The sequence below is a fragment of the Petaurus breviceps genome, unplaced genomic scaffold (assembly GCF_028583685.1).
Source record: "Petaurus breviceps papuanus isolate PSGF00001 unplaced genomic scaffold, PetGlider_PUasm1.0 577, whole genome shotgun sequence".
In the NCBI taxonomy this organism is placed as follows: domain Eukaryota; kingdom Metazoa; phylum Chordata; class Mammalia; order Diprotodontia; family Petauridae; genus Petaurus; species Petaurus breviceps.
In genome coordinates, this window is record NW_027186389.1 from 1243102 (window position 1) to 1267987 (window position 24886).

The 24886-nt window shown below is 49.3% G+C and overlaps 2 protein-coding genes across 4 annotated transcripts in view; both read left to right on the top strand.

The window, feature by feature from the left end:
- CD37 (CD37 molecule) overlaps positions 1-6815 on the top strand; it is a 9016-nt gene extending 2201 nt beyond the window's left edge. Inside the window, exons 2-9 of one of the 3 annotated variants that reach the window (XM_069103392.1) lie at positions 2071-2145; positions 2246-2318; positions 2614-2738; positions 2943-3017; positions 3547-3651; positions 3995-4243; positions 4365-4448; positions 5271-5722. In XM_069103392.1, the coding sequence (XP_068959493.1) occupies positions 2080-2145; positions 2246-2318; positions 2614-2738; positions 2943-3017; positions 3547-3651; positions 3995-4243; positions 4365-4448; positions 5271-5558 (1065 nt within the window). In that variant the 5' untranslated portion in view covers positions 2071-2079 and the 3' untranslated portion in view covers positions 5559-5722. The other 2 variants (XM_069103391.1, XM_069103393.1) reach the window with 2 other exon arrangements.
- Positions 6816-18431: 11616 nt separating this feature from the next.
- On the top strand, positions 18432-20608 carry DKKL1 (dickkopf like acrosomal protein 1). The gene is made up of 4 exons (XM_069103276.1): positions 18432-18638; positions 19303-19443; positions 19693-19785; positions 20312-20608. Exons 1-4 carry the CDS (start codon positions 18432-18434, stop codon positions 20603-20605), a joined length of 735 nt encoding a protein of 244 aa, XP_068959377.1. The 3' UTR covers positions 20606-20608.
- The last annotated feature ends 4278 nt before the right edge of the window (positions 20609-24886 follow it).

Below are 24886 nucleotides of genomic sequence, written 5' to 3' on the forward strand. Positions count from 1 at the left end.
CTTGGAGCCCAGAGAAAGATGAGAACAGGGGTCCAGAGGAGTCTGAGAAAATCAAGGTTCCAGGGGAGAACAGGGGCCCAAAGGAGACTGAGGTCAGGGGTCCAGAGGGGTATAAGGAGACCAGGACCCCAGATAAACCTAAAGACATCAGGACTTCAAGGAAGAGAAAGCTAAGAGGTTCTGTGAGATTTGAAATTGGGGGACTTGAAGAGCCAGACGGTTCTCAGGACAGGAGGGAGCCTAAGGAAACTGGGGCCCCAGAGCTGCCCAAGGAGCCCAGGGACCTAGAGGAGGTGTGTGTCTGCGTCCATATGTGGGTGCGTGAGTTTGGGCTGGGAAAGCTGGAGGAAGCAGGGACTGCAGATGCTTCCTCTTTTGGAGTCACCCTCCAATCTTGGTTGAAGACTCACCCCCCCATTAGTTTGTCTCCTCTCCCTTTTGCCTTTTTCCCTGCTATTTTATGAGGCACTGAGCTCCTTGCCCTACATCTGCTTCCCTCATTAGATTGTAAGCTCTTTGAGGGCAAGATTCCTCAAAGACTCCTTGCAACAAAGAGGCCAAACCTAAGGCTTGGGGACCATCTGATGAGAGAGACCCTGGGGAAGGCTACATGAGGGAAGCTGAGCTAGACTTGGAGGTCTGAAGAAAGCTCACAGCATGGAAGTATCATAGATTGAGAACTGGGGGTGGGGGTCTTTTAGGACAGTGAAATTGACTTGCCCAGGGTCACAACTAGTATCCAGTATCTCAGGTAGAATTTGAACCCAGGTCCTCAGGACTATAGAAGGATGGTGGCTACAGTCCTAAGGTGTCTTTCACCCATCATCTCTATTGGAAGAAGGTGTTGGTCCTAGGCCTGGAATGTGAAGGCATGGGGCAAAGCAGGGAAAAACTAGAACACAGGAAGAGACTCTTCTTGTAGTGGCTGGAGTGTGGAGGGGGGGGGGGAGGGAGTCATGGCACTTAAGTTTAAAAAAGGGAGGTCAGAAAGACTGCAAGGTGGGATCAGGAGAGAAAACTGTCCTGGAGGCAAAGGGGAGCCATGGGAGGTCTTGGAGCAGAGCAGGGCATTAGGAAGATGAGGGCAGTGAGTAGAAATTAAATGCTCTGGGAGAGCCTGGAAGCATGGAAACCTGGAAATCCAAAACAATTTCATTGTCTCACTCAGGAGTAGATACAGGGGCTCTTCCCCAGTTCCCTCAGCTGTGAGTCCCTCCTCCCTCTGCCAAAAAAAAAAAGTATCATTTTGTGTGTTGTGTGCCCCTGTAATTTTGTTTTTGCTGAATTGTTTCCATCGTTTCTGACTCTCCACGACCCTATTTTTGGGGTTTTCTTGGCAAAGACACTGAAATGGTTTGCCATGTCCTTCTCCAGTTCATTTGACAGATGAAGAAACTAAAGCAAAGTTAGAGTGATTTGCCTAGGTTCATACAGTGTCTGATCTCAGGTTCTTCTGACTCCAGGTCTGACATTCTGTCTACTGTGCCCCCTAGCTGCCCTGTGTGCCCCTAATAGAATGAAAATTCCAACCAGGCAGAGACATACTATGGTTTTCTGTTTGTTTTTGTCTGTAATCCTTGCACCTAGCTCAGCTTCTGGTACACAGTTGGCTTTTAAATAAGTGCTTTTTTGATTGAATGGTTCAGTAGAGAATCTGTGAAGGTTAGAACCCCATGGGGAAAGGTAGTGGACAGGAGAAAAAGTGGGTGGGCAGAAAGATGTAATGGTTTCATTTTCTAGCTCTTTTTTAGTTGCATACTCACTTTGTTGATAAATTCTTTCTCTTTCGTTTTGCTGAGTGAAATTCGGGTATAAAACTGATAAGATTTGGAGCCCATTCGAGTGTCAGGGATGGGGGTGGGGAGGAGGAGGCATGGATCACTCCAAGGTCAGGAGCCTGAGTGGTTAGAAAGATTCTGGTACCCTTGGCTAAAATTGGGAAGTGGGGAGGGGTAGCTTGGGGACACCACCTAAAGCCTTCAGGCTGGGAAGCTTGAGGTCTTGATTTCTGTATTTCTCATGATGTCTGGGTCTCTGCATTTCCTGGGTCCTCTGTCTCTAAACCCCCAGGTTAAGGCCATGGCGCAGAAGGGCTGTCTCAGCCTCACCAAATATTTCCTCTTTGTCTTCAACATCTTCTTCTTCGTGAGTTATCCCACCTAAGCCCCTGGTCCCAGCTCCATCCCTCCCACAACCCTCCTTAATCCATCTCTGGTGCCCCACTCAACCCTCCCTGCCCCCTCAGGTGCTGGGCAGCCTTGTATTCTGCTTTGGCCTCTGGATTCTCATTGACAAGAACAGCTTTGCCTCTTATCTGGGTAAGGGATTCTCTAACTCAACCCCTGACTATGACCCCTGACCCAGGGATACCTTCCTCTGGGCCCTAGAAGGCAGCTGTGGTGGTATGAATTGGAAGGACTTTCTGAATCCTGGCTCTGACACCAGCTTCCTGTCTGACCCCCCCCTTTCTGAGCCTTCCTTTCCCCATTTATCAAAAGAGGGAGGTTGATCCAAGGATCCCTAAAGTTCCTTCCATAAGCCAAAAGCTCCCTCTTCCCACCCCGGGCATCTTCTTTACTGCCCCCTTCCCACCCTTCTGTGGGTGTTTTGCAGGCCTCTCCTTTGTACCACTGAAGGTATGGTCCTATGCCCTGGCCATCTCTGGGATCCTCACGGGCTTCCTGTCCCTCCTTGGCTTCCTTGGAGCCCTCAAGGAGATCCGGTGCCTCCTTGGTCTTGTGAGTAGTTCTTAAATACTCCCTGGCACCCCTAGAGCCTGGAAATGCCCCCCGAAAGTCCTCTGAGACCCTCCCCAAAATGCCCCTTCAGGTCTCCTCAGGGACCTTCCAACCTTCAGCGCAGCTCCAAGGGCTACCCGGTCCACTCCCAGCCCCCTGCCCCTGCCACCGCGATGGAGGGCCTAACTCTGCCCGTTTCCTCAGTACTTCAGTTTTCTGCTGCTCCTGTTTACTACCCAGATCACAATAGGAGTCCTCATCTACACCCAGCATGGCCTTGTGAGTGAGACCTGTCTGCTTGCCATTCGGAAGCAAAAAACCAGAGTGGGAGGGAGGCGAAGTCTGAGCCCCAGAGGGAGAAAAGCCGGCAGGGGAAAAAAGGAAAGGGAATAGAAACAGAAAGAAAGGGAGACTTATGAGAAGGGGCAGAGATGACTGAAAGAGGAACGCGGGAGGGACAGAAAGGAGCGGAGCGGAGGGAGAGACACAGTCCAGAGACAGTGAGGAGGCCGCTACGGAGACCGACAGAGAAGGGGGAAACAAGGCGAGTTGGGAGTAGCAAAGAAGAGGAAAGGGAAGGAGGGAGAAAAAAGAATACTAGGGGGTAAAGGCAGGGAAAGGAGCAGATCGGGAAACTTGTTGAGGGGCTGGACTAGGGAGGCAGGGTGAGGAACAGAGTGAGACTGAGGCGGGGAGAAGGGAGAAAGAAACCGAGATCCAGCCGAGGGTGAGCCCAGATGGGGAAAGCCCAGCTTGGGAAAGCAGGGAAGACATTATACGTCTTCCTCCCACCCCTTTTCTGGCCCAGCTGGAGCGGAAGGTGAAGGACATAGTGCTGGATGTGATCGAGAATTATCACAAGTACCCGGATGCTTACAGCACCGCGGAGAACTGGGATTTTGTGCAGTTCCAGGTGGGAGCCCCAGACCCGGACCTCTGGTCCCTGCCCAGCCCCTGCCACCATATCACACACCTCCAAATTCGCGTTTCCCTGTGACCCTGAGAGATCCTCCGTGCGCCTCTGGTCCTTGCGTTGGGACCCTGGCCCCGAGTCTCCTGCGGGGAGCCCATGACTAAATTCTACCTCCCTGTGACCCCGGCCGGTCTGTCTCCAGCTTCGCTGCTGCGGCTGGACCTCCCCCCAGGACTGGCTGCTGGCGTCCTCCCTGAGGCCCAATGGCTCGGTCCCCAGCGGCAGCGGAAGAACCTCTACTGCCTCCCCGACACCGAGCAGCGACTTCGTGCCCTCTCCCCAGACGTCTGAACCGGTTCTACGTGTGCCCTGCTCCTGCCAGAACACTTCGGTGATAACGTCCACACCCCAGAGCCCTGCGGGTGCCCGTAGAGCCAGCCAACCTGCAGCCGGGACTGGGACTCGGGCCACCGTGGTTTCTGCCCCGGCGATCCCCATGGTCCTGCCAGGTCCAGGCAGCCCCGGGACCCCTGCCCGACTGCGCTTGGGCGAACTGTGTTCGATGCCCGCAGATGGTGGAGTCTATCAGGAGGTGGGGGCTCTGGGAGGTCCCGAGGAGGCAGACTGGCGGGTGGGCAGCTAGGACGGGTGGGATACCCAGGGAGCGCGGAGTTAAGCCGAGCCTCCGTGACTCCCTTGCCCCGCCCCCGCAGGGCTGCTCTCGGAGCGTCATCACCTGGCTGCACAACAACCTCATCTCCATCGTGGGCGTCAGCCTGGGCCTAGGGCTGCTCGAGGTGAGGACCCCGTCCTAGGGCTGGGTACCCTCTTCCCCTGCCTCTCCTGAGACTGGAGCTCCCCGCTCCCCTTGCCCCTCCCGAGCCTGGAGCTCCCCGATCCCTGCCCTTCTCCAAGAGGTGCCGAAGCCAAATCACCTTTCTTGGGTCGGGAGGACCTTTTCACCGTGTCCTCTTCTCCCATCTCTTGAAAATTCGATTCTTTACGAAAGCCTCCCCGCTCCGTCACAGATCTGCCGTGATTGTTCGCTCCCCGTGAGGGTGGGAAACACCAGCCACTCCCCTGATTGGCTGTGGGATGGAAAGCGCATCTTTTCCCTCTCCGTTGAGCGAGAAGCCGGCCCTTGGCAATTTAGGCTGAGGCAGGTCGAGAACACCCATTTTATCTTAGTTGAGGTATTCCCCGATTGTCCAAAGATGGGGATCCAGGGGAGATCCTATCTCAGTTACCTGCTGCCAATGAACCCCAACCCCGATCGCGGTGAGGAATGGAAAGGTCCCCTCCCCAGCCCTACTACTGTAGGAGTGGACTGAGCTGCGATTGGTCTACGTAGGAGCGGACCCATCCCCAAGCCTTTTCCCAGAGTCCTTCCCCGTTGAGCTCAACAGAAGTCGAACTTAGCTAATGGCGATGGACGGGAGTAGGCGATGATGGGGGGGCCGGCAGTGCAGAAAGAGGCCCTACCGGGATTGCTCGGGGTGGTAGCGAGCCTAGGAGTGAACAGGAAGATGGCCCTTCTCCCTGTGCCAAGATGTGCTCGGGCACAGCCCAGACTGGACGAGCAGGCCCAGGGCCTAGCTGACGCGCGTGTCCCATTGCAGGTGGCCGCGGTGGGGCTGACGCTGGTGCTGCTGCCCCACACCCGGGCCTGGGGCTCCCGGTACCAGGGGCTCGCGGGCGAGTCATCTTCGTCACGGGGGGGCGGGAACTGTGGTTCAGGGACGTCTTGGTCCAGCTGGGGCATGGCATGCAGGTGCACTTCCTGGGGGGCCCAGGCGCCTAGTCGCTTGCCCGCCATGGTGGAGCGCTGGCTGCCGCGTCAGCGTCAGGCCTCGAGGCCGTCGACCATCTGGTCCACCTGCCGGCTAGAGCCCCAGAGCTGCGAATAAAGGACCAGCTCAGCCCCAGAACCGGCGATCCCCTGCTTCTGTACTCGCCTGCCCTGCCTCTGACCTCTCCCCGTGCGTCTCTGCCCCTATCCTCGAGCCCTCACCCCGAAGCCACCCTTGTCCTTAGCCCATGCCAGCTCCACCTCTGACCCACACGTGTTTCCTTCCTCTCTCCCTAGCTCGGGGTCATGTCGCTCTCGATGTTCCTCTGCAGGAACCTGGATCACATCTACAGCCAGGTCTCGAGATACTCTTAGGCAACCCCCTCCCCCCCCACCCCACCCTACCTGAGACCCCGAGTACTGCCCCCAGGACCCTCTCATCTTTCTCGCATCAGCCACGTCCATTCTCCCATACCGCTCTCCTCCAGGGGACCCTGGAGTTCTGCCCCGAGGCTTCCTCTTCTCCCAGCTCCCTTTCATCCGCGGGGACCCTGGCACCTTATTCCTTAATATCCCTCTCCCTTCTTGGGCAAGTCAGGTCTTTTCCTGGAGCACCTTAGGGGGCTCCCTAGGCACCCAGCAATATTCTGTCCCCACCCTATCTCTTCCCAAGGATCCTTCAGCATCCAGTCTTGGAGTCCCTCACCCCCCAATATTCCATCGCCAGCAGGGTCGGGAGGTGGTAACTAACGGTGTCTTACTTTAAAGGTTCCACCTGTGGGTCCCATTCTTTTGTGCCCCCTCCCTGTCTCATTCCACCGGGAACCTTCATGTCTGAGCCACAGAACCCGATTCTCCACCATCTCCATTAGCATCCTAGCCCCCTCTACTACTACAACGTCCTTTCCTCCAGTTTACTTTTCCTTCCCCAGGGATTTTAGTGTCTACCATAGCCCCCTTATCTTCCTGCTCTGGACTACTGTGTTCTCTTTTTCCTGGGGACATTAACATTCTGTCTCCCAGTCTTTTTTTTCCTCCTGGGGAACCTAGCATCTTATTCTCCAATCTTTTCTCTTCCTCTGTGGAATCCTAGCTTCCTATTCTCTAGCTCCCTTTCTCCCTGTCTCCTCCCTTTATTGTGTCCTGTCTCCCATTGATCTTTTTCTACACTCAGGGATCTCTTTATTCTGTCTCTCCCCACCCCAGGGACACCATCGCTTTGTCCTTCAGTACCTTTTAACCTCCTGCTGCTCCCAACATTTTGTCACAGTCTAATTTCTTTCCTTCTTATCCAGTCTCCTTTTCAATTCCCTTTCTGTCCAATAAACCCTGACCTCTGGGTAAGAAATAAAAATCATTTAATTTGCTGGTAAAATCGATTCTGTGGAGGAAGGTACTAATTAGTTCCTGGCTGTCCCTAGAAGGTCATTGACCTTTCTTCCCTTACCAAGACAGTGCTTCTCAACTCAAGCCACCAACCCAATGGAAGGCCAGGGAGCGGAAGGTAGCAGCCTGGGGTTATTTGTGGGTTAAAGACCTTGACGGACTGGAGCACTGGACAAAACCTGGTCCGATGAAATGTGATAAAAATAAATGTAGTCTTATACTTTGGTTAAAAAAAATCAGCGTCAGAAAGATGAAATTTGAGGTGACCTAAGCAGTAGTTAGTTTGAAAAAATCTGATTTTAAGAAGACTGTCACTCCAAGTGAAGAAGATACCACTAAAGACAGTTATCATGGTGGGGAGGTATAAGTATATGGCAAGAGAAAGCTCATAGGTTTTGTCTGATTGGAAATTTACACATTAGAAACCATCTTTTCCAAGAAAAAGTACCTCCCACATCTTCATTACACCTCAGGAGAGGAGAGGGACGATTCCCCATGGGCCAGCAGCACCCAGGTTGCTAGAGAAGTCTGGGAATAGAACTAGAGATAAGATAACCTGATCTAAGGCATTTTGAATGATTATAGTAAGGGCAGGGGATGGGGTTGGACAGTTTGACTCCAGACACAGAGTGAATCCTTCACCAATCGATATTTCTAAGGAAGGAAAGATAGTGCCTTTCTCCACTCCCCAAATTACCCTGTATCTAGCTTGTTCATATATATATATATATATATTGTCTCCTCTGCTAGGATGTAAGCACCTTGATAGAGGGACCATTTATGTTTTTTATCCCCAATGCCTAGCACCTAGGATGACATTAATAAACATTTGTTGGATATAGATTGATTGAAAATCTATAAATGCAGTAATGTGAAGGAAGGTGTTCAGATTCTGTATTCCAGAAACTCTCCACTCATAAGAGATACACAGAACAAAGAAGGAACAAAAAAGGGTATAGCCAGTAAATGTAAGCAGAAAATTCAGAATAGACTAGAAATAACAAGGCAAAAGAAAGCGCCTTGGAAAAAGGGTACTGCAGAAGAATGGTGCATATGGAACCCTGACTTCAAGCTTTCAACTTTTGCATAAGACTCTCTTCATTGGTTAAGAGAATGATGGTGTGTAGCAGCAAGCACCCCACCATCCCCAGGGTGACTGCCAACACAGGTTCTTAGATCTACTTTGCTAAAGGAAAGCAACTCAAAATTGGTTAACAAGCTTACTTTAATCAGTCAAATATATATCATTTACCTAGTTTAGGGGAAAAAGGTCAGCACCCTGAACTTCAGAGTATACAGACAGAATTATCAAGACAGAGAAACAGATGAAGTAGACATGTTTCCAAACTGTCCAATCATTACATCCATACCAAATCAACATCTGGGTTTTTCAAATCGGGGGGTTTCTCAACAATGGCTTCCCAGATCTGTTCATCTGATTAAATCACAGAACACTTCTCAAAGTGAGCCCCAAAACAAAGCCTCAAAGCAGGGTTTATATAGCCTTCTCCTGGCTCAGAGAATATAACAACCTTCTGGACCCACTGCCCAATCAAAAAGTATCTACTTAAAAACAAGCCTTCCACCCCAGGCTGCAGGTGCACTTTAGCCTAGGGGCAGGGAAGATCTTAAAAATTTACATTCCCATTACATGGTGCAACACGGGGAACCTCCCAGAGTTGGGGCAGTAGCTTGGGAGCAGAGATACATTCTTCTTCCTTCCTGCTTCAAGAAAGGACATACCTCTTAGGAGAATCTCAGGAGCTAGAAAAGACTTTGGGAAGGGTTCCATACAGAACAAACATGGCTCCTAGATTGTGATTCCTTAGAGACTTTGGGGAATTTCCCCATGGACGAACTAAGTAACTCTATGTGATAGTAATGGCATTTAAAGATTCCCCTGTATTGGCTTGGTTTTCAAACTGATTGTGTTAAAACCCAGAGCTTGTTAATCCCACCTGTGGGATGGACTTGTTGATGTGAAAAGAGAGTCCTGAACTAGGAGGAGCTGGTGACGTAGATTTGGAGAGACAAGAGAGAGGCAGAAGAACTTTTTGGAAGCCGCACTTCGTGGAGGCAGAGAGAGACTGAGAGAATTGCTGGGGGCCACTTTGAATTGCCCTGGACTTTTGAGACCTGCCCCCTGAGCTGCCAAGGACTGAGGAGACATGGCTGTTTTGCTGGTACTTTGTCTGTCTGTTTTGATGTTGTTTTGCCAGATTTGTCCACTGGTGAAAGACAGTCCTTTTGTTGAAGAAGTCCTGGAACCTGGCTGCTGGCTAAGAGATCCTGAGACTGTCCTGCAGACAGAGAGTGGATACTGTCCACTGGTGAAGGACAGTGCTGTTGTTGCAGGGGTCTGGGAACCTTTCTGTTGGTTCAGAAGCCCTGAAGAAGGATTTTCTTGTTGTATGTTTACAGAAATCCTGGGAGAGGGTTTTGCTAATGTTTTCAGGGGTCCTAGGACTGTTCTACAGACAGAGGATGAATTAATGAAGGGACTGGCAATGTATCTTGTGGCCTTGCTAAGCCTTGTCTCCCCAGGAACTAAGATTGCTGAGAACTTGCCAGGTGTCAAGATGAAGAAAAGACCTCCATTTGGGTATTAAGTGCTGTGCTTAAACTTGATGTAACTCTGGGGTAGATTCAATTGTGATCCAGGGGTGGGGAACTTTTTACCTTTTTGTGCTCTGTGATTGAACAAATGAAGGTACTTTACTTATGTTTGGAAACTAATCTCCATTTGAGAAGAGGGGCTTTGTGGTGGACTAAATGAAGGTACAGCCTAGGGGTGGAGTAGTATTTAGAACCGGGACTTTGTAATTGATTGAATGATTGGAAGGTCCTGGGGTGGGGTAATACTTGGAGATTATTTAATCACACTTAGTAAATGCTGTATTTGGAATGATGTCATGTTTTGATCTTCTCTGTTCTTGGTTTGTCACTGAATAAAACGGAGAGCAGCTATGCTGGTATTTTGAACCTTGGGAAGTTGCCTTTCCTTGGCATTACATTACACTCTATTGGTTGGAATGAGGTATCCTGTTCTCACTGAGAGACTTCGTTCACCTGGCATTTTCTTTTTTGTAAATAGTGAGAAGGGGCCACCCATACCAGGGAATAAACTTGTTAGACTTGTTCTTTTTGCAAGAAAGAATGTCAGCACATTCCTTCCTCACCCTGACTTCCTGGTGACCTTTAAGATTCCGGTACTGAATCTCGACCATCCGCCCCTGGCCCCTATAGAACTGGAGCTAAGCCACTATCTCTAAGGCTCATACTTGTCTGTCACCCAATCCCTGACCTTTGTGTTTCCCGCTCTCCTCAAGAACTGTATAAAAGAATGCCCGAGAAGACACTCGGGGTCCTCCATCTTAAGTGTATGGTTGGACCCGGGTTCGAACTCGTGAATAAATGTTTGTCTTCTTTTGTCAGTCTTGTAGTCTCTGTTCTTCCCCTGGTACCACGTTTCATACCACGTTTCAAATAGTATTTTCTTCCCCCCCCCCCCAATTATATGTAAAGATAATGTTAGCATTCATTTTTACAAGATTTTGAGTTCCAAATTTTCTTCTCTCCATCCTTCCTAAAATGGTAAGCAATTTTATATAATTTATATATGTGCAATCATCTAAAACATATTTCCATATTAGACACCATTATGAAAAAAGAAACAGACTAAAAGAAAAAGCCACAAAAAAGGAAAATAAGTGAAAAAAGTATACTTTGATCTGCCTTCAGAGTCCATCATCAATTCTTTATCTGAATGTGAATAGGATTTTCCATCATGAATCCTTTGTAATTGTCTTGGATCTTTGTGTTTCGGAGATGAACTAAGTCTTTCATAGTTGGTCATCACACAGTGTTACTGTTTCTGTGTACAATGTTTTCCTGGTTCTGCTCATATAACTTTCCATCAGTTCATACAAGTCTCTCCAGGTTTTTCTGAAATCCATCTGCTCATCATTTCTTATTGCAAAATAGTATTCACATTCATATGCCCATAACTTATTCGGTCATTCCCCAGTTGATGGGCATCCCCTCACACTTGGTATTTTCTAACCTGCTTGGACAAAAGGGTTTACTTGCTCTTCACTAATTGGGGTGGTCTTTTTATACCCAACATTTGGTGGGGATGGGTCAAATCTCAAGATATAAGCTTGGAGTACCCCTCCTTCTTTAAGGGATAACAATAAGGAAAGTAGATTGAACCTAAGGGGAAACCATTCTCCTAGGCTTTTAGAAATGTTAAGGTTGCATTGTCTAAGCATTTTTTAGTCATGCCTGGCTCTCCATCACTCCATTGTTTTTTTTTTTTTTTGCCTTTTGGAGGGCAATTGGGGTTAAGTAACTTGCCCAAGGTTACACACCTAGTATTTTTGTGTGGGTGTTAAGTGTCTCAGGCTGGAACCGAACTCGGGTCCTCCCGACTCCAAGGCTGGTGCTTTACTCACTGCACCACCTAGCTGCCCCCATTGAGGTTTTCTTGGCAAAGACATTGGAGTGGTTTGCCATTTCTTTCTCTAGCCCATTTTACAGGTGAAGAAACTGAGGCAAACAGGATGAAGTGACTTGCCCAGGGTCACACAGCTGGTAAGTGCCTGAGACTAGATTTGAATTTAGGAAAATGAGTCTTTCAGACTCCAGACCCAGAGCTCTGTGTACCGTGGGACCAGCTAGTGGTGCAGATGGATATAATTCTAGTCTGGTACCCTCTCTGAGGAGAGTTGAATGGTCAGGCCCATGGCCTTCTTTCCTTCTCTCCTCCAAGCAGGTGTGGGCAGGATTACCAAGATTCTCTCAAAGCTTCCCGCATAATTATACTTCAACAGACACATTTGGACACATATATAACCTACATGGTCAACAAATACATATGCACATACTTTCTACACAGTAAACATATCTAAAAATAAAACCACATGTATGAATGGAATGGAATACTGTTGTTCCATAAGAAATGATGAGCAGGCGGATTTCAGAAAAACCTGGAAAGACTTACATGAACTGATGCTGAGTGAAGTGAACAGAACCAGGAGAACATTGTACACAGTCACAGGAACATTGTGTGGTGACCAACTTTGTTAGACTAAGTTCTTCTCAGCAATGCAATGATCTAAGATGGGTGGGGAACCTTCAGAATTCCCTTAATAAAAGGATTTGTTCTGTAAAACTTGGACTCAGTCAAAAGGCCGAACCTGAGGACCTTGAAGGTCACAGGTTCCCCACACCTGATGTAAGACAATTCCGAAAGACTCATGATAGAAAATGTTGCCCACATCCAGAAAAAGAACTATGGAAGTGAAGTATACTATTTTCTCTCTTTTTTTATTTCATGAGGTTTTCCCCTTTCATTCTGATTCTTCTTACAACATGACTAATGTGGAAATATGTTTAATATGATTGTACATGTATAGCCTATATCAGATTACATGCAGTCTTGGGAAGGGAACTCAAATTCTTATAAAAGTGAATGTTGAAAACTAAAACTAAATAAATAAAATAAAGATAAAACCACATACTAGTACTAAAAATGAGAGGTTGGAATAAAATTTCCTATGCATCAAATGATTTTTTAAATGCCAGTATGAAAAATAAAAGCAAAGGGAAATTAAAAAGCAGAAATAAAAACTCAGAGTCAAGAAAGGTTAAAACAGGAAACTACATTATGTTTATAACTATCAGAGATAATGAAACTTTCAATACTTTCAAAATAGCCCATTCTAACTTTTAGGAAGATTATTTTTGGTTTGTTTTTTTTTTCTAATTGTTATCAAGCCTATATTTTCTTTTTATTTTGGTGGGGTTTTTTTTAGTTTTTTTGAGGCAATTGGGGGTTGAGTGATGTGCCCAGGGTCACATAGCTAGTGCCTGAAATCACATTTGAACTCTTCCTTGACTTCAGGGCTTGTGGTGTATTCACTTCAGTGACATCTAGCTGCCTCAAGACTATATTTTCCTTTTTGTAGCTTCTACCTGTTGCCTATGATTCTGCTGTCTGTGGTGGAACAGAATCCATTTAATCCCTCTTCAACATAACAGTCCTTCAAATGTCCAAACCAGAGGTGGGGAACCTGTGGCCTCAAGTCTCCTCTTCTCCAGGTTGTCTCCAATTACTTCAGCTGATCCTCAGATGACAGAGAGTCATGGCCCTTCTTCATCCTCATTTCTTTCTTCTGTACGCCCACAAGCTCATCTGTCCCAAATCAAAGTGCCCAGAACTGAACTCAATAGTGCAGATATAGTCTGATGGGGCAGGGAGCAAATGGTCTAATGCCTCCTTGTTTCTGAAATCTCTGTTCCTCTCAATGCAGCCCAAGATGACATTTGCCACATCACACACTGCATGACTTCTACTGAGCTTGTGGTCCACTAATAACCCCTGGCCCAAGCTTCTAAATCTCTCTCTCTCAGGCTGAATTTGTGAAACTCATTTGTGAACCATTGTTTGATTTTAAGTTTATCCCTGTTGATTTTCTTCTTATTGGATTCAGCCCAATGATTAATACAAGAAATAAATGAATGAAAAGGCATTCATTAAGTACTTACCATGTTCCAAACACTAGCTAAGCACCAGAGATACAAATACAGAATCAGGACAGTTCCTGCCCTCCAGAAGCTTACATGTTAATAACACCCACAGGGGAGTGGGTCAGAGAAGGGAACTTTAGCCTAGACAGTCACAGAGATGGTGAAGGGAGTCATTGAGGATCGCATTGAACCAACCTCTCTAGTAGCAAGGACAGTTTTGATTTGCTTATGGTTCTAGAGCTGGAAATCGAGGTGGGAGCACACTCGTGGTAGGAGGAAAGGAGATGACTGGGGTCTAAAGTGAAACACGGTTGGGCTGGCTATGGAGAGTAGACTATATGGTCAGAAAGGACAGCAAGAAGCTCAGGAGTTCCAGTGTGGAAAATCTTAAGTCTCAACACAAGCCTTTGGTCCAAAGGGTGCAGTGGCAAGAAGATAACCTTACAAGAGCCTTTGAATCCTGATTCTGTCACCTAATTATCTCCAGTTTACTTACTCTTCCTCCCATCTCTGTCCTCAGCCAATGTGATGAGCAGCACACTATCTCTGTGTTTATCCAAATCACCGATCATTAACATCACAGGGCCAAGCCCTTAGGCACTCCACTCTAGACCTTCTTCTTTGATGACAGAAGTCCTTGATGGTTCTTTAAACCTGACCAACCAGATGCTGAATGCATCTAATTCTATCATCTCATCCACATTACTCCATCTTCTCCTGAAGAAGAGCCTGAGCTATCTGATGCAAAACTTTGCTACAATCTAAGTAACTCATAATTACAGGATTCCCCTTCTCTACTAGTTCAGTGACTCTGTAGAGTTATCCTATTCCTGATGAAGCCACCCTAGCACTTATGAATCACTGACCTGAGCTCCACATGGCTCCTTGTTGATTCAATATCAATCCAAGCTGCATACCCTTTGGTCCAGCAATACCACTTTTAGGGCTGTATCCCAAAGAGATCATAAAAATGGGAAAAGGACCCACATGTACAAAAATATTCATAGCAGCTCTTTTGATGGTGTCTGAGAACTGGAAATCAAGGGGATGCCCATCAATTGGGGAATGATTGAACAAGTTGTGGTATATGTATGCAATGGAATACTATTGTGCTATGAGAAATTATGAACAGACAGACTTCAGAAAAACCTGGAAAGATTTATATGAACTGATGCTGAGTGAGGGGAGCAGAACCAGGAGAACATTGTACATAGTACTAGCCCTTCTCAGCAATGCAAGGACCTAAAACAATTCCAAAGAACACATGATGGAAATGCCAGTCACATCCAGAGAAAGAAGTTTGGAGTCAGAATTCAGAATGAAGCAGACTATTTTCCTCTTTTTGCTTTGTTTTGGTTTTTCCCATTTGTTGTAATTCTTCTATGCAACATGTCTAATGTCAAAATGTATTTAATAGAAATGTATGTGTAGAGTCCATATCAGATTGCAAGCTATCTTGGGGAGGGAGGGGAAGAAAATTTAAAACTTATGGAAGTGATTGTTAAAAAGTAAAAATAATAATTTTTTAAAAATTGATCCAGGCTTTTGGAAACTCGAATGGAACCTCCTTGAGGACAGGGACTGCTTTGGCCTCTCTTTCTTTCTAACTCCAGTGCTTAGCAAAGTGTCTGGATCATCACAAATACTTTAAAAGTGCTTTTTGATTTATTGACTTAAAACAGAATTTTTACCAGAAATATTGATGTTATGAAATTATCCAATAACTCTAGCCCTCGCCCCTTCCCCTTCAGTGGATGGTTATCAGTCCATACTTAATCAGTTTGACAAAATCCTGGAACTTCTCAGAGACATCTCACCTTGAAACCAATGTCTTCATGGGAGACATTGTGTGTGGGTGATATTGATTACTCTCCTTGCAAATACAATAGGTTTCTGGTGTCTCCTGATTACTTACTATTATTAACAGGATTTTACTGAGCCAGTCTCTAACCTGAGAGTGATGAAAGAGCAGGCCATAGACAAAGTACTGGTAATCAAGTAGCAGCTTAATTAATTAGTGTCATTATGAAGAACAGATTTTCAAACTGGGAATTCTCCAGATCAGAACTCCACCTTGCTGTAGCATAGGTTATGTACATAAATTACAAGTGGGAAGGGAAGGGGGAAGGTAAATTACAAACAATAGTTTCCTAGCATCTGGGTGGTTTCTCATGACAAGCACACAATACAGATGTCCTGAGGTTTTGTGGGACCAGTATAGTTTCAGGTGCTTGTAGGTTGTTACTTGGTAAGTCACAGGACCAGAGCTCTGTGACAGGAACAGGTTCTACAATCTTTGATTCACTACACTTAAGATCCACAAACACAAGGATGCAGTGATTGTTAGAGATTTGTCAAGGGCTTGACTGATGATTTCAAGCTGCATCTGAATTCCAAGCCAGAAAGGGCAAGTCTGAGAAATCTCATCTCCTAGTATATTCATTATACATATCATATCGATTATTATGAAAATCATAATCACTTCCACAGTATTAAATGACTCCTGAGTCTTGCAGGTGAGCCTTAGAATGTTATAGAAATGAATGTCTAAGTATGCACTGAAGCAGATGTGGGTCTTCTCATCCCACTAGTCTCCCGGGGAGTGGGGGGGGGAGGGGAAGGGATGGAGAGAGGGGCTTGCTGAAGGTACTAGAAATACCTGAGAGACTCAGATCAGATGATCAAGGACAAGGCTGTTCAGAGAGAGTTCAGAAGAGAAGCACTTAATAAAGAAGTGTAAGCAGAACAGTGCAAAAGGCAATGCTGACCTCAGCTGAGGTTTCTGTGCATTTTGAGACAGTCTGACTGAAGAGCTTCAGCACCCCTCCTGATAAAACGATCAGAGCACCGAGGAATGTGTCACAGTTCCAGTAAGAATGCTGGTCGAGAGAACTGTAGCCCTTCTTATCAAGGCAAAATTTCCTAATCACAGCACCTCCAGCAGACTAAAGACAGTATAATAGTACTAACAAGGCTGGCACAGGAGCAAGCTTAAGAAGAGAGAGAAAGAGTTACTGTCTCCTCTTCAGGGGAAGGCTTACTAACTAGACATTCTTAGTGGATATTGGACAAAGTGTTCGGTGACCCTGAAGATCGCTGTAACTGAAGAGAAACACTGGCACGAAATAACGAAGACAAGACTGGGGTAGAGGGAAGAAGTCCAGCAAAAAGCAGCACAACGACCATCTGCTTCCTTCAAGTCCCAGCTAAAATCTTGCCTTTCCTGATTCTCCTTAATGCTGATGCCTGCTCCGTTAAATATCTCCAATTTACAAATCTTGTTTGCACATATTTGTTTTCCTGCTGTGTCCCCATCAGACTGTGAGTTCTTTGAGAGCAGTGACTGTCTTTCACCTTTCTTTGTACCCTCAGTGCTTTAACACAATACCTGGCACATATTGACAGACTGATAGCAATGAAATTTGTGCCAGGATCATAAATTGCTCCATGTGACCTAATCACATATCCCCCTTCATGAGGGTGCCCTGGCCACATTTGCCTATATGTAGCTGCCCTATACCTCATTTCTTGCTAGAGCTACTCATACCTCTAAATGGGTTGTTATATGTAGAAGAGGAAGCTGGAGATTGATTGGCTCCCTTGGGAAATAGTTTGCCATCACTGAGGGGTCTTCAAGCCTAGGCTACATGTCAGGTGTATTGTAAAAATCTGTTCAAGTTCAACTCAAGGCCTCTGAGGTCCCTTCCAGACCTGAGATTTTGAAAAGGAATAAAGGATGTAGCATTGTACCTACTTTGGGGAATTCAGTACCTGTCAACTCACAGTAAACATTTATTAAATTCCTACTGTGTACAAGGCGCTATGGACAAAGGGGACTAGGACCTGGGCCTGGGATTTTCTTGGTATGGGGAACCTCCAGGTGAGAAGAGGGCCAATCCAGGTCAGAACCTCCCCTGCAAGTTAGAGTCTTGAAGAGTTGTCCCTTGAGAAGTAAATGACTTGCCCAGGGTCACACAGCCAGGATGCGCCAGAGATTAGGTTTGAGAATTTCAGTCTTCCTGACTTTGGCTCTCTACCTACTCCAAGCCGGCTCTCAATTAAACACCAGCTCATTTGAGGACCAGGAAAGAATTAACAGCTAGGGAGTGGAGGGGAACGAGAAAAAGCCTTCGGGAGGGGCTCTCCGGCACTCCAGCAGTCTCTGTGATGTCTCTAGACCTCTTGTGACCTCAGCTCAGTCGGGGGTGGGGGCAGCGCCCCCTCAGCACACGGTCAGCAATCGTCAGAACCTGAGCACCTAGCCAGGTCTGAGAGAGCAAGGGCCTGGGGGACAGGCCGACTGGGTCCTTGAGAAAGCCGAGTGAGCCAGTGACAGGGTACGGAGACAGGAGCGGAGTTCCTCAAAGAGGGCCTGGCTGAGGGGGCCCTAACTGGTAGACACAATACTTGGGTCTCTGAAGGGGCTTCTGTGGAATGGGACGTCTGAATCCTTGAGAGCAAGAACTGGTGGCCGGGGAGCCTGGGTCCTGGAGGGCGGTGGGACAGAATGAGGTGGTGCCCGGGTCTTTGAGGATCTGAACTGGGATGCTTGTGGGATGGCACGAGGAAGGGCTACGCCTGGATCTAGGAGGAAGCAGGAGAGCCTAGATTCTGGAGAGCCTGGGAGGCTGGTTCTGGGAGGCCTGGACGTTAAAGTTCCGGACCCCTTGTCCTGGCCTGCTCCGACCCAGTCGGATTACACCGTTTTTAGGACCCTTCCCGCAGAACCCTGGCGGGGCTTAGGGCCCAGACGCTAGGGGCACGGCTCGTGGGCCTACGCGCGAGATCACTTCCAAGTGGGATTCCCCGCAGCTGGAGAGTGGAGTGGCCCGAGCCGCAGAGGGGGCGTGACGAGGCACGGGACCGGGCGGTTTGCGGGGGGCGTGACAGTTCTCCCGGTTGGCAGTCTGCCTCTGTGGGGAGTCTCACAGTTGAAGACCCAAGTGCCAGGGGCCCGGGAGGGACACCTGGTGGGGAAGGAAGAGGAGTCTCTCCTGGGGCGGGGCGGGGCCCTGTCTGCGGAGGCGGAGCTTCCGACATCCGCCCCTCTCCCACACTCAGGCCCCGCCCCACCATGTGGCCTCAGCCCCTGCTACCGCTGCTCCTGCTCTGGGCAGCTACCCCCGAGGACCAAGCTGCACCCATCTCCGTCCCTGAGCATGCCCACGGGCACAATCACGCCCCTGGGGGTCCCAGAAATTCTGAGGGTCCGGAGCTGGGGCCAATGGGCCTGCTGGGCATCCACAGCCTCCTCCGAAGCCTCAACCGTCTCCTCTTTCGGGTGAGCAGAAGGAAGGCTGAGGGGTGTGGAGGAGTGAGCCAGGGAGGCGGACAGAGCCTGGCCTGGGGAAGAGACAAGCAACAGACACTGGCGAAATGTTTCCTCGGGGCTGTGCCAGAGGGTCCGAGCGATAGAACCCTAGGGCAAGATGGCAGACGGGCTCACAAGGGGACAGAAGGATGGGCGAGCATAAGGACAAAGGCCTAGATCGATGGGGGCGGTGGACAAAATTGTAAGGCAGGGATGAGGGAAAGAGGAGGGAGGCTGACAGATGGGGAGCGGCAAAAGGATGGGGGAAGGCAAAGATGACTCAACCGTGGAGCAGACCGTAAAAGACAGGAAGGTAAGGAAGAGGACCAAAGGAAACTGGGGACTGGGGCGGGGGGGAGTATTCAGAGAGAAGGAGAGACAGGAAGATGAGGACAAAGATGGAGGACAGAGAAACTGAGGCTTAGGCAGAGAGGACAGGGGGAAAGATTGGCTAGGGAAGCTGGAGAAAGGGACAGAAGCAGAGAGAGGATGGGAGGGGCTCATGAGAGGGAGACTGAGGGGCTGGAGGAGGGGTTAACTCGGTTCCACTGATTTCCCCACGGTCCTTTCTGGATTTTCCTCCACCTGCCCCTGGCTTCCTATCTTCCTCTTTTCTTGGCTGGGGCTCCCCCAGGAGGATCTGCTTCGGGGTATGGACAGCCTCATGACACCTTCGGTGGATTTTAGGAGCCTCCCCCCCAATTACCACAATGAGGACCAGAAACACCACCACTTGGGTAACAGCACTGTCTACAGCCACCACCAGATAGACAAGGTCAGCCTCTGTCCCCCTTCTCAGCCTCCCAACTCCCTGCCTGGCTATGGCTAGTCAGCCAACCATCTCTGCTCCTTCACGCTCTGGCCCAATACCTCTTAGACTCTGGCTCTGGTCCATACTCAACACTGGTAACAGCTGAGAAAGAAATTTGGTGTTGGGCAGAAAAGGCACTGGTAAAGGGAATGGGTTTCCTTCTCTGCTTGCCCCGTTCCCCTCTACCCCCGTACTATACACATATACACACAGGTGACTGATAATCGAACTGGAGATGTGATGATTTCGGAGAAGGTGGTGGCTGCAATTGAGCCTTCAGAACAGAATGTGGAGGATAATTGGAAGGTCAGAGATGCTTCTGTTGCCCAGTAAATTTCAGTGTTGGACCCTTGTGACTTCCAAGGAGAAAGGATGGGAGAGGAGAAACGCTCTGTCTTCGAGGATGAGGGAGCAAGACTGAGAAACAAGTTTATGCTGCTCTCTCTTTTGTCCATGCCTCTGGCTCCCCAGTAATCGGGGGTGGGACTGAAAGAAGTGAAGTAGGAGGGGAAAGGGTCAACAGACCTCTTCCTATGGAAAGGGGAAGTGAGATTAAGACCAGACCTGCAGATGTACCTCTCTCTTCCCTCCCTTGCAAATGCATGGCCCCAGCTGGAAGGCCTGGGAGCAGAAAGTGGAGGTGGCAGAGGCAGAAATAGGAAAGAGGAAGTTAGGGTTGGCCACCAGAGGTAGTGAATTCATCATCCCAGGAAGTCTTCAAGCAAAGGCTCAATGTCCGTTTTCAAGATGATGGGGGGGGGCGGGGAAAGGGGGCTTCCTCAATTAGAGAAGTCCTTTTCAGCTCAGAGACTTTGTGGTTCTATGATCCCAGGCGGCTGAAGATGAGGAGAATGAACCAATCCACACTCTCCCCAGCAGCGGACTGAGCAGCTCCCATATGGAAACCCAGCCCAGAGTGTCTTTCTGGATTGTCAGGCTGCCGCATCGGATGGCCCGGGCTGAGAGCCAGGCTGGGAGCCGCTGGCTCAGCGAGAAGCGTCACCGGCTTCAGGCTATCCGGGATGGGCTTCGGGAGGGAGCCCGAGAGGAAGCCCCTTTGCACCTCCACCCTGTGCCTCGAAGGGCCCATTTTCTTTATCTGCTAAGGCCCCCCCGGCAGCTTTAGGCTTAGGGGTTGGCAAAGAGGCAGGCTGAGGGCAGTAGCTAAGATGAGAGGTGAGGATGCCTGCATCAGCCCCTCAGTCCCCTTGGAAATAAAAGTTCTATCTTTAGTGAAAATGGTATCAAGGCTATGGTCTCCAGCCATTCTCTGTCATAGCAAAGTCCTGTCTCTTTCAGCTGTGTCTCTTCTCTCCCGGTCCTTCACTGCATCATCAAGTAGAGAAAGTTCTTGGACAGGAATCAATAGACTTGGGTTTGCTTTTGACTCCAGTGCCTTAGGTTAGTTTCGATTGGCAGTTTCCTCGTTGGTAAAATTAACCTAAGGAGATGAAAGTTTTCAGCTGGCCAGAAGCTACAGAAAAGCCAGGTGTAGGATCTGGGACACTCCCTGGCACTCTCCAGAAAACAAACACAAAATGATCATCCACTGACTTGGGTACTTTTTTTGCAAAGCAAATATTAGTTAAAAATAAAATACTTAAGCAAATGCAAGTAGGACACAGTCTCCCACAACTTACTACACCAGCGTAGAAAGAGAAGAGGTAAGACCAGGGCACATGAAAGGAATGTGTTATTAGGGAACATAATGAAAAAGCACATGACCCAGAACCCTTGAGGCCAGGGCCATTCTCAACTAGTGACTTGGCAGGGCCTATGTCTTAGCATAAACACTTTCTGTGCTAGGTACCTCCTTCAGTTGTATGGTTGTATTTCAGCTCTCATGAGGCAACTGCTGGCCCTCTTATGTTCAATGCAGTTGTTAGAAAGCCTCTCCTTGACAGGGGCAGGCTGAGCTTTTTTGGTATATAGCCCAGAGCTGAAGGCTTTAAATCACCATACCTAGCTAAGGACAACCAAATAAAAAGCCAGTCAGAGTGGCACCTTTCTGAGATCCTCTCCTTTATAATGCTTGTGTCTGGTGTTAATGTGAAGTTGTCTTAGACTCAGGGCTAGAAAATTCCTCCTAACTCAAAAGTAAAAAGAAGGTAAAGTAATTTGCTTTCCACCCTCCTGAGCCAATAATGCATCTCTCTCCTGGGTAGCACAAAACTTCACTTGCCCTACCTAACTTACAAGGGTATTGGAGGAAGTGTTTTGCAAATCTCATCATGCTTTAGAAATATGAGTTATCTCCAGTCCCACTTCCTGCCCATTATAATCATGCCTAGTCATCTCATTTGTGGCACTATAGAAATATAATCGTCAGAGGATCTCCATACCCTTGGTTGCCTGCTGTCATGTCCCCAGGACAGCCAGACCTCTAGGCCTTGTGAAACACTTTTGCCCCTTCACAGAAGAGTTGGTGTACCATAAGAAGAGTGTTTTACCTGCTGGCATGAAAGGGTGTGGCTTGGAACAGTTGTTTGGGGTGCTATAACTGGGACCTGAGGATGCTCAAAGCTAGCTTCCCAAGTTCCCACTTGTGTGGGTGCAAAAAGTACCTAGCAGTCTCATCCTCCCAGCCTCTTCTAATGCTTTCTGATTGGACTACTATGTAGGGATATTCCAATAATAACTCATACATTTCTTGACTCATGCCCCATCCAAACGGATCAACTCCAGCATGGCTGGGAAGAATTCACTCATTCAACATACTGGTTAAAATACACTTATTCTGCAATGAAAACAAATGTAGAGCTTAATAGTAAGCTCTGAAGAGATTTAGCACACCATCTCTTAGTAAATGTGAATTTCCAATTCCTCCTCCCCCCACCAACCCTATTGTTGATTATTTCTCTTCACGTTTTCTTTTTTTAAAGCAATTGGGGTTAAGTAACTTGCTCAAGGTTACCCGGCCAGTTATTTCTGGGTGTGGTGCTAAGTATCTGAGCCCTGATTCGATCCCCAGGTCATCCCGACACTGGAGCCGGTGCTCTTACTCGCTGTGCTACCTGGCCGCCCCTCAAAGAACATTTCTTATTTTGGAAAACAGGAGCAAAATCTAGAGAGATGAGTCCTTAACATTTTCAGGGTAGGGGGATAAGCCTCTGACCTAAATATGGCAGGAGGAAGGGGGAATTATGTCCCCACACTCCAGCTTGCCTGCTTTCTTCCCTTGTAGAAATTGTGTCCAGCTCCTAGGTACCCCCTAGGCCCTTTTGGTGCTCAGCTCGGTTTCCCAACAGACCTTTTGATGCTAATTTTTAATGCTTTTTGAGGCTGATGCTGGCAGCAGCCCCTCAGCCCCCCAGCTCCCTTCACCAAATCTTGTATGGCCAGTGAGGCCAGAAGGCTGAGGGAAGATGGAGCTGCTCCTTGTTTCTATGAGCTTTCCCCATGTTTGGAGACCCCAGAGGAGTGCCCAGAGTGCATGGGGCAGGTTATGTGGGCAATCTTTGTTGAGCTGTTGAAACAAAGACTGGGAAAACTCCAATTTTTCCTAAAGGCAGAGTCCCTGGAAATCAGAGACCCCCTGGGGGCCAGGGAGCTATTTCAGCTGTTTGTTAAATGGGTCATGGTGGGAGTTTGGGGAAACGTTGCATGGTGAATGGTGCTGGGCTGGGCCGTGAAAAAGGAGCTGGGCAACCCCTGAGTTTTCCAAGGGCTGTAGGAAACTGGGTAGGCAAGATTGGGGGTGGGGGTCCCCCCTGAATAGGCAAGAGTAGGGGTGTGGTTCCCCATGGGAAAGAGTGGGGGGTGGGGACCCCATGCAAGAGAGGGGGTGGGGGTCCCTTCCCCTCCTCCCCCCCCCCCCCCGCCAGTCCCTGAGGGAGGGGGGGGGGGAATTTCCGGGGGGGGGCGGGGCTAAGCTTTGCAGTCAAGTCTCCTCTTAAATTCCCTGAGGCGCTCTAAAGAAAGCCTGGAAAGGCTTAAGTCCAAGAAAGATGGGGACCCTGGCTGAGGGAGGGGGAAGAGGCAGGGCCGGGGAAAGGGACGGCCCCAAGGGCCCAAGCGAAATCCTTTCCCCGCCTCCTCCGGGCTGGACTGGAGAGGGAGGAGGAGGGTGTTTGCGCAGGCGCCAGCCTTGGCCACCACGCATGCGCATGGTGTGCTAACCGTTGCTTAGCACGCTAATTCTGCGCCTGCGTTCTGCCTTGGGGGGAGGGGGGAAGCCCGAGGCGTGAAGCGCAATGAACGCAGAGCGCATGCGCAGCCAAGACTGCCGCTGCTTCGACGCCCAGTTTACTGATTCTGGCGGGAAAGGCGCCGGCTCCTAGCTTCCGGCCAGTTGTCGAAGCCCAAGCGAGGCGGCAGGGTGAGGGGCGAGCGCCTCTCCGTGTGTCAGAGAGAGGGGGAGCCGGGGCCCCTAAGAGGGCCAGGAAGAGAGGGGGCCCCCAAACCCTGTGAGAGAGGGGGGCCCCAGCGTGTGAGAAAGGGACCCTGAGCCTGTGAGAGAGGGGGGCCCCAAACCCTGTAAGAGAGGGGCCCCCAAACCCTTTAAGAGAGGGGGACCCTGAGCCTGTGAGGGGGGCCCCAAACCCTGTGAGAGAGGGGCCCCCAAACCCCGTGAGAGAGGGGGGCCCTGAGCCTGTGAAAGAGGGGGCCCCCAAACCCTTTAAGAGACGGGGGTTCTGAGCCTGTGGGGGGGGTCAAAGCATGTAAGAGAGTGGACCCCCAAACCCTATGAGAAAGGGGGTCCAAATAGTGTTGGTGATATCCCTCAGCCTGTTAAGAGACCCCCCAAATCTGGTCAGAGAGGCCCCACATGTCAGACTTTGTCAAAAATGCCCCAGAATGCTGCTGGGAACCTCAAGGATTTTTATGGATAGCCCCCCCACAGAGCAGGGTGTGAGGGCCTCTGGACCCGGAGGAAGCTGCTGTCCCCCCCCAGCCCCTTAAAGAAAGGCCCTGGGCCCCCAGTCCAGTGGGTGGAAGGCCTGGGGCCCTTTGGGCTCCAGCCCAACCCCCCCCCCCATGGCTCTGGATAATGATCTGGGCCTGAGGATCGAGGGGCCATAATTACAGGGGAGTGGCTGGGCTGGGCGGGCGCTCCTCTCTTCTTACTGGCCCCTTCCCTTCTCCAGAAGCTCCCAAGCCGGCTCCATGGACGTCGTGCACAGCCCCGCCAGCCTAACTCCGGAAAGTGGGTATCTCTCGTGGCCCTCCTGAGCGGGGCTGGGGCCTCTGGACCCCTGGGACCTGGCCCAGAGGGGACATGCCCACCAGGTGGTGGCAGGCTGCTGACTAGCTCAGCGAGGCCTGAGGTGGGGTGTGGGGTGGGCCCTGGGGTGCAGGGAAGGAAGGAAGCCATCCCCAAAGAAGAGGAAGCAGGGTGGGCTAGGTGGCCCTGCCTCTTTTGAGCCCTCCTACCTCTGGCCCATACCTTATTTTAGCTGAACCCTAG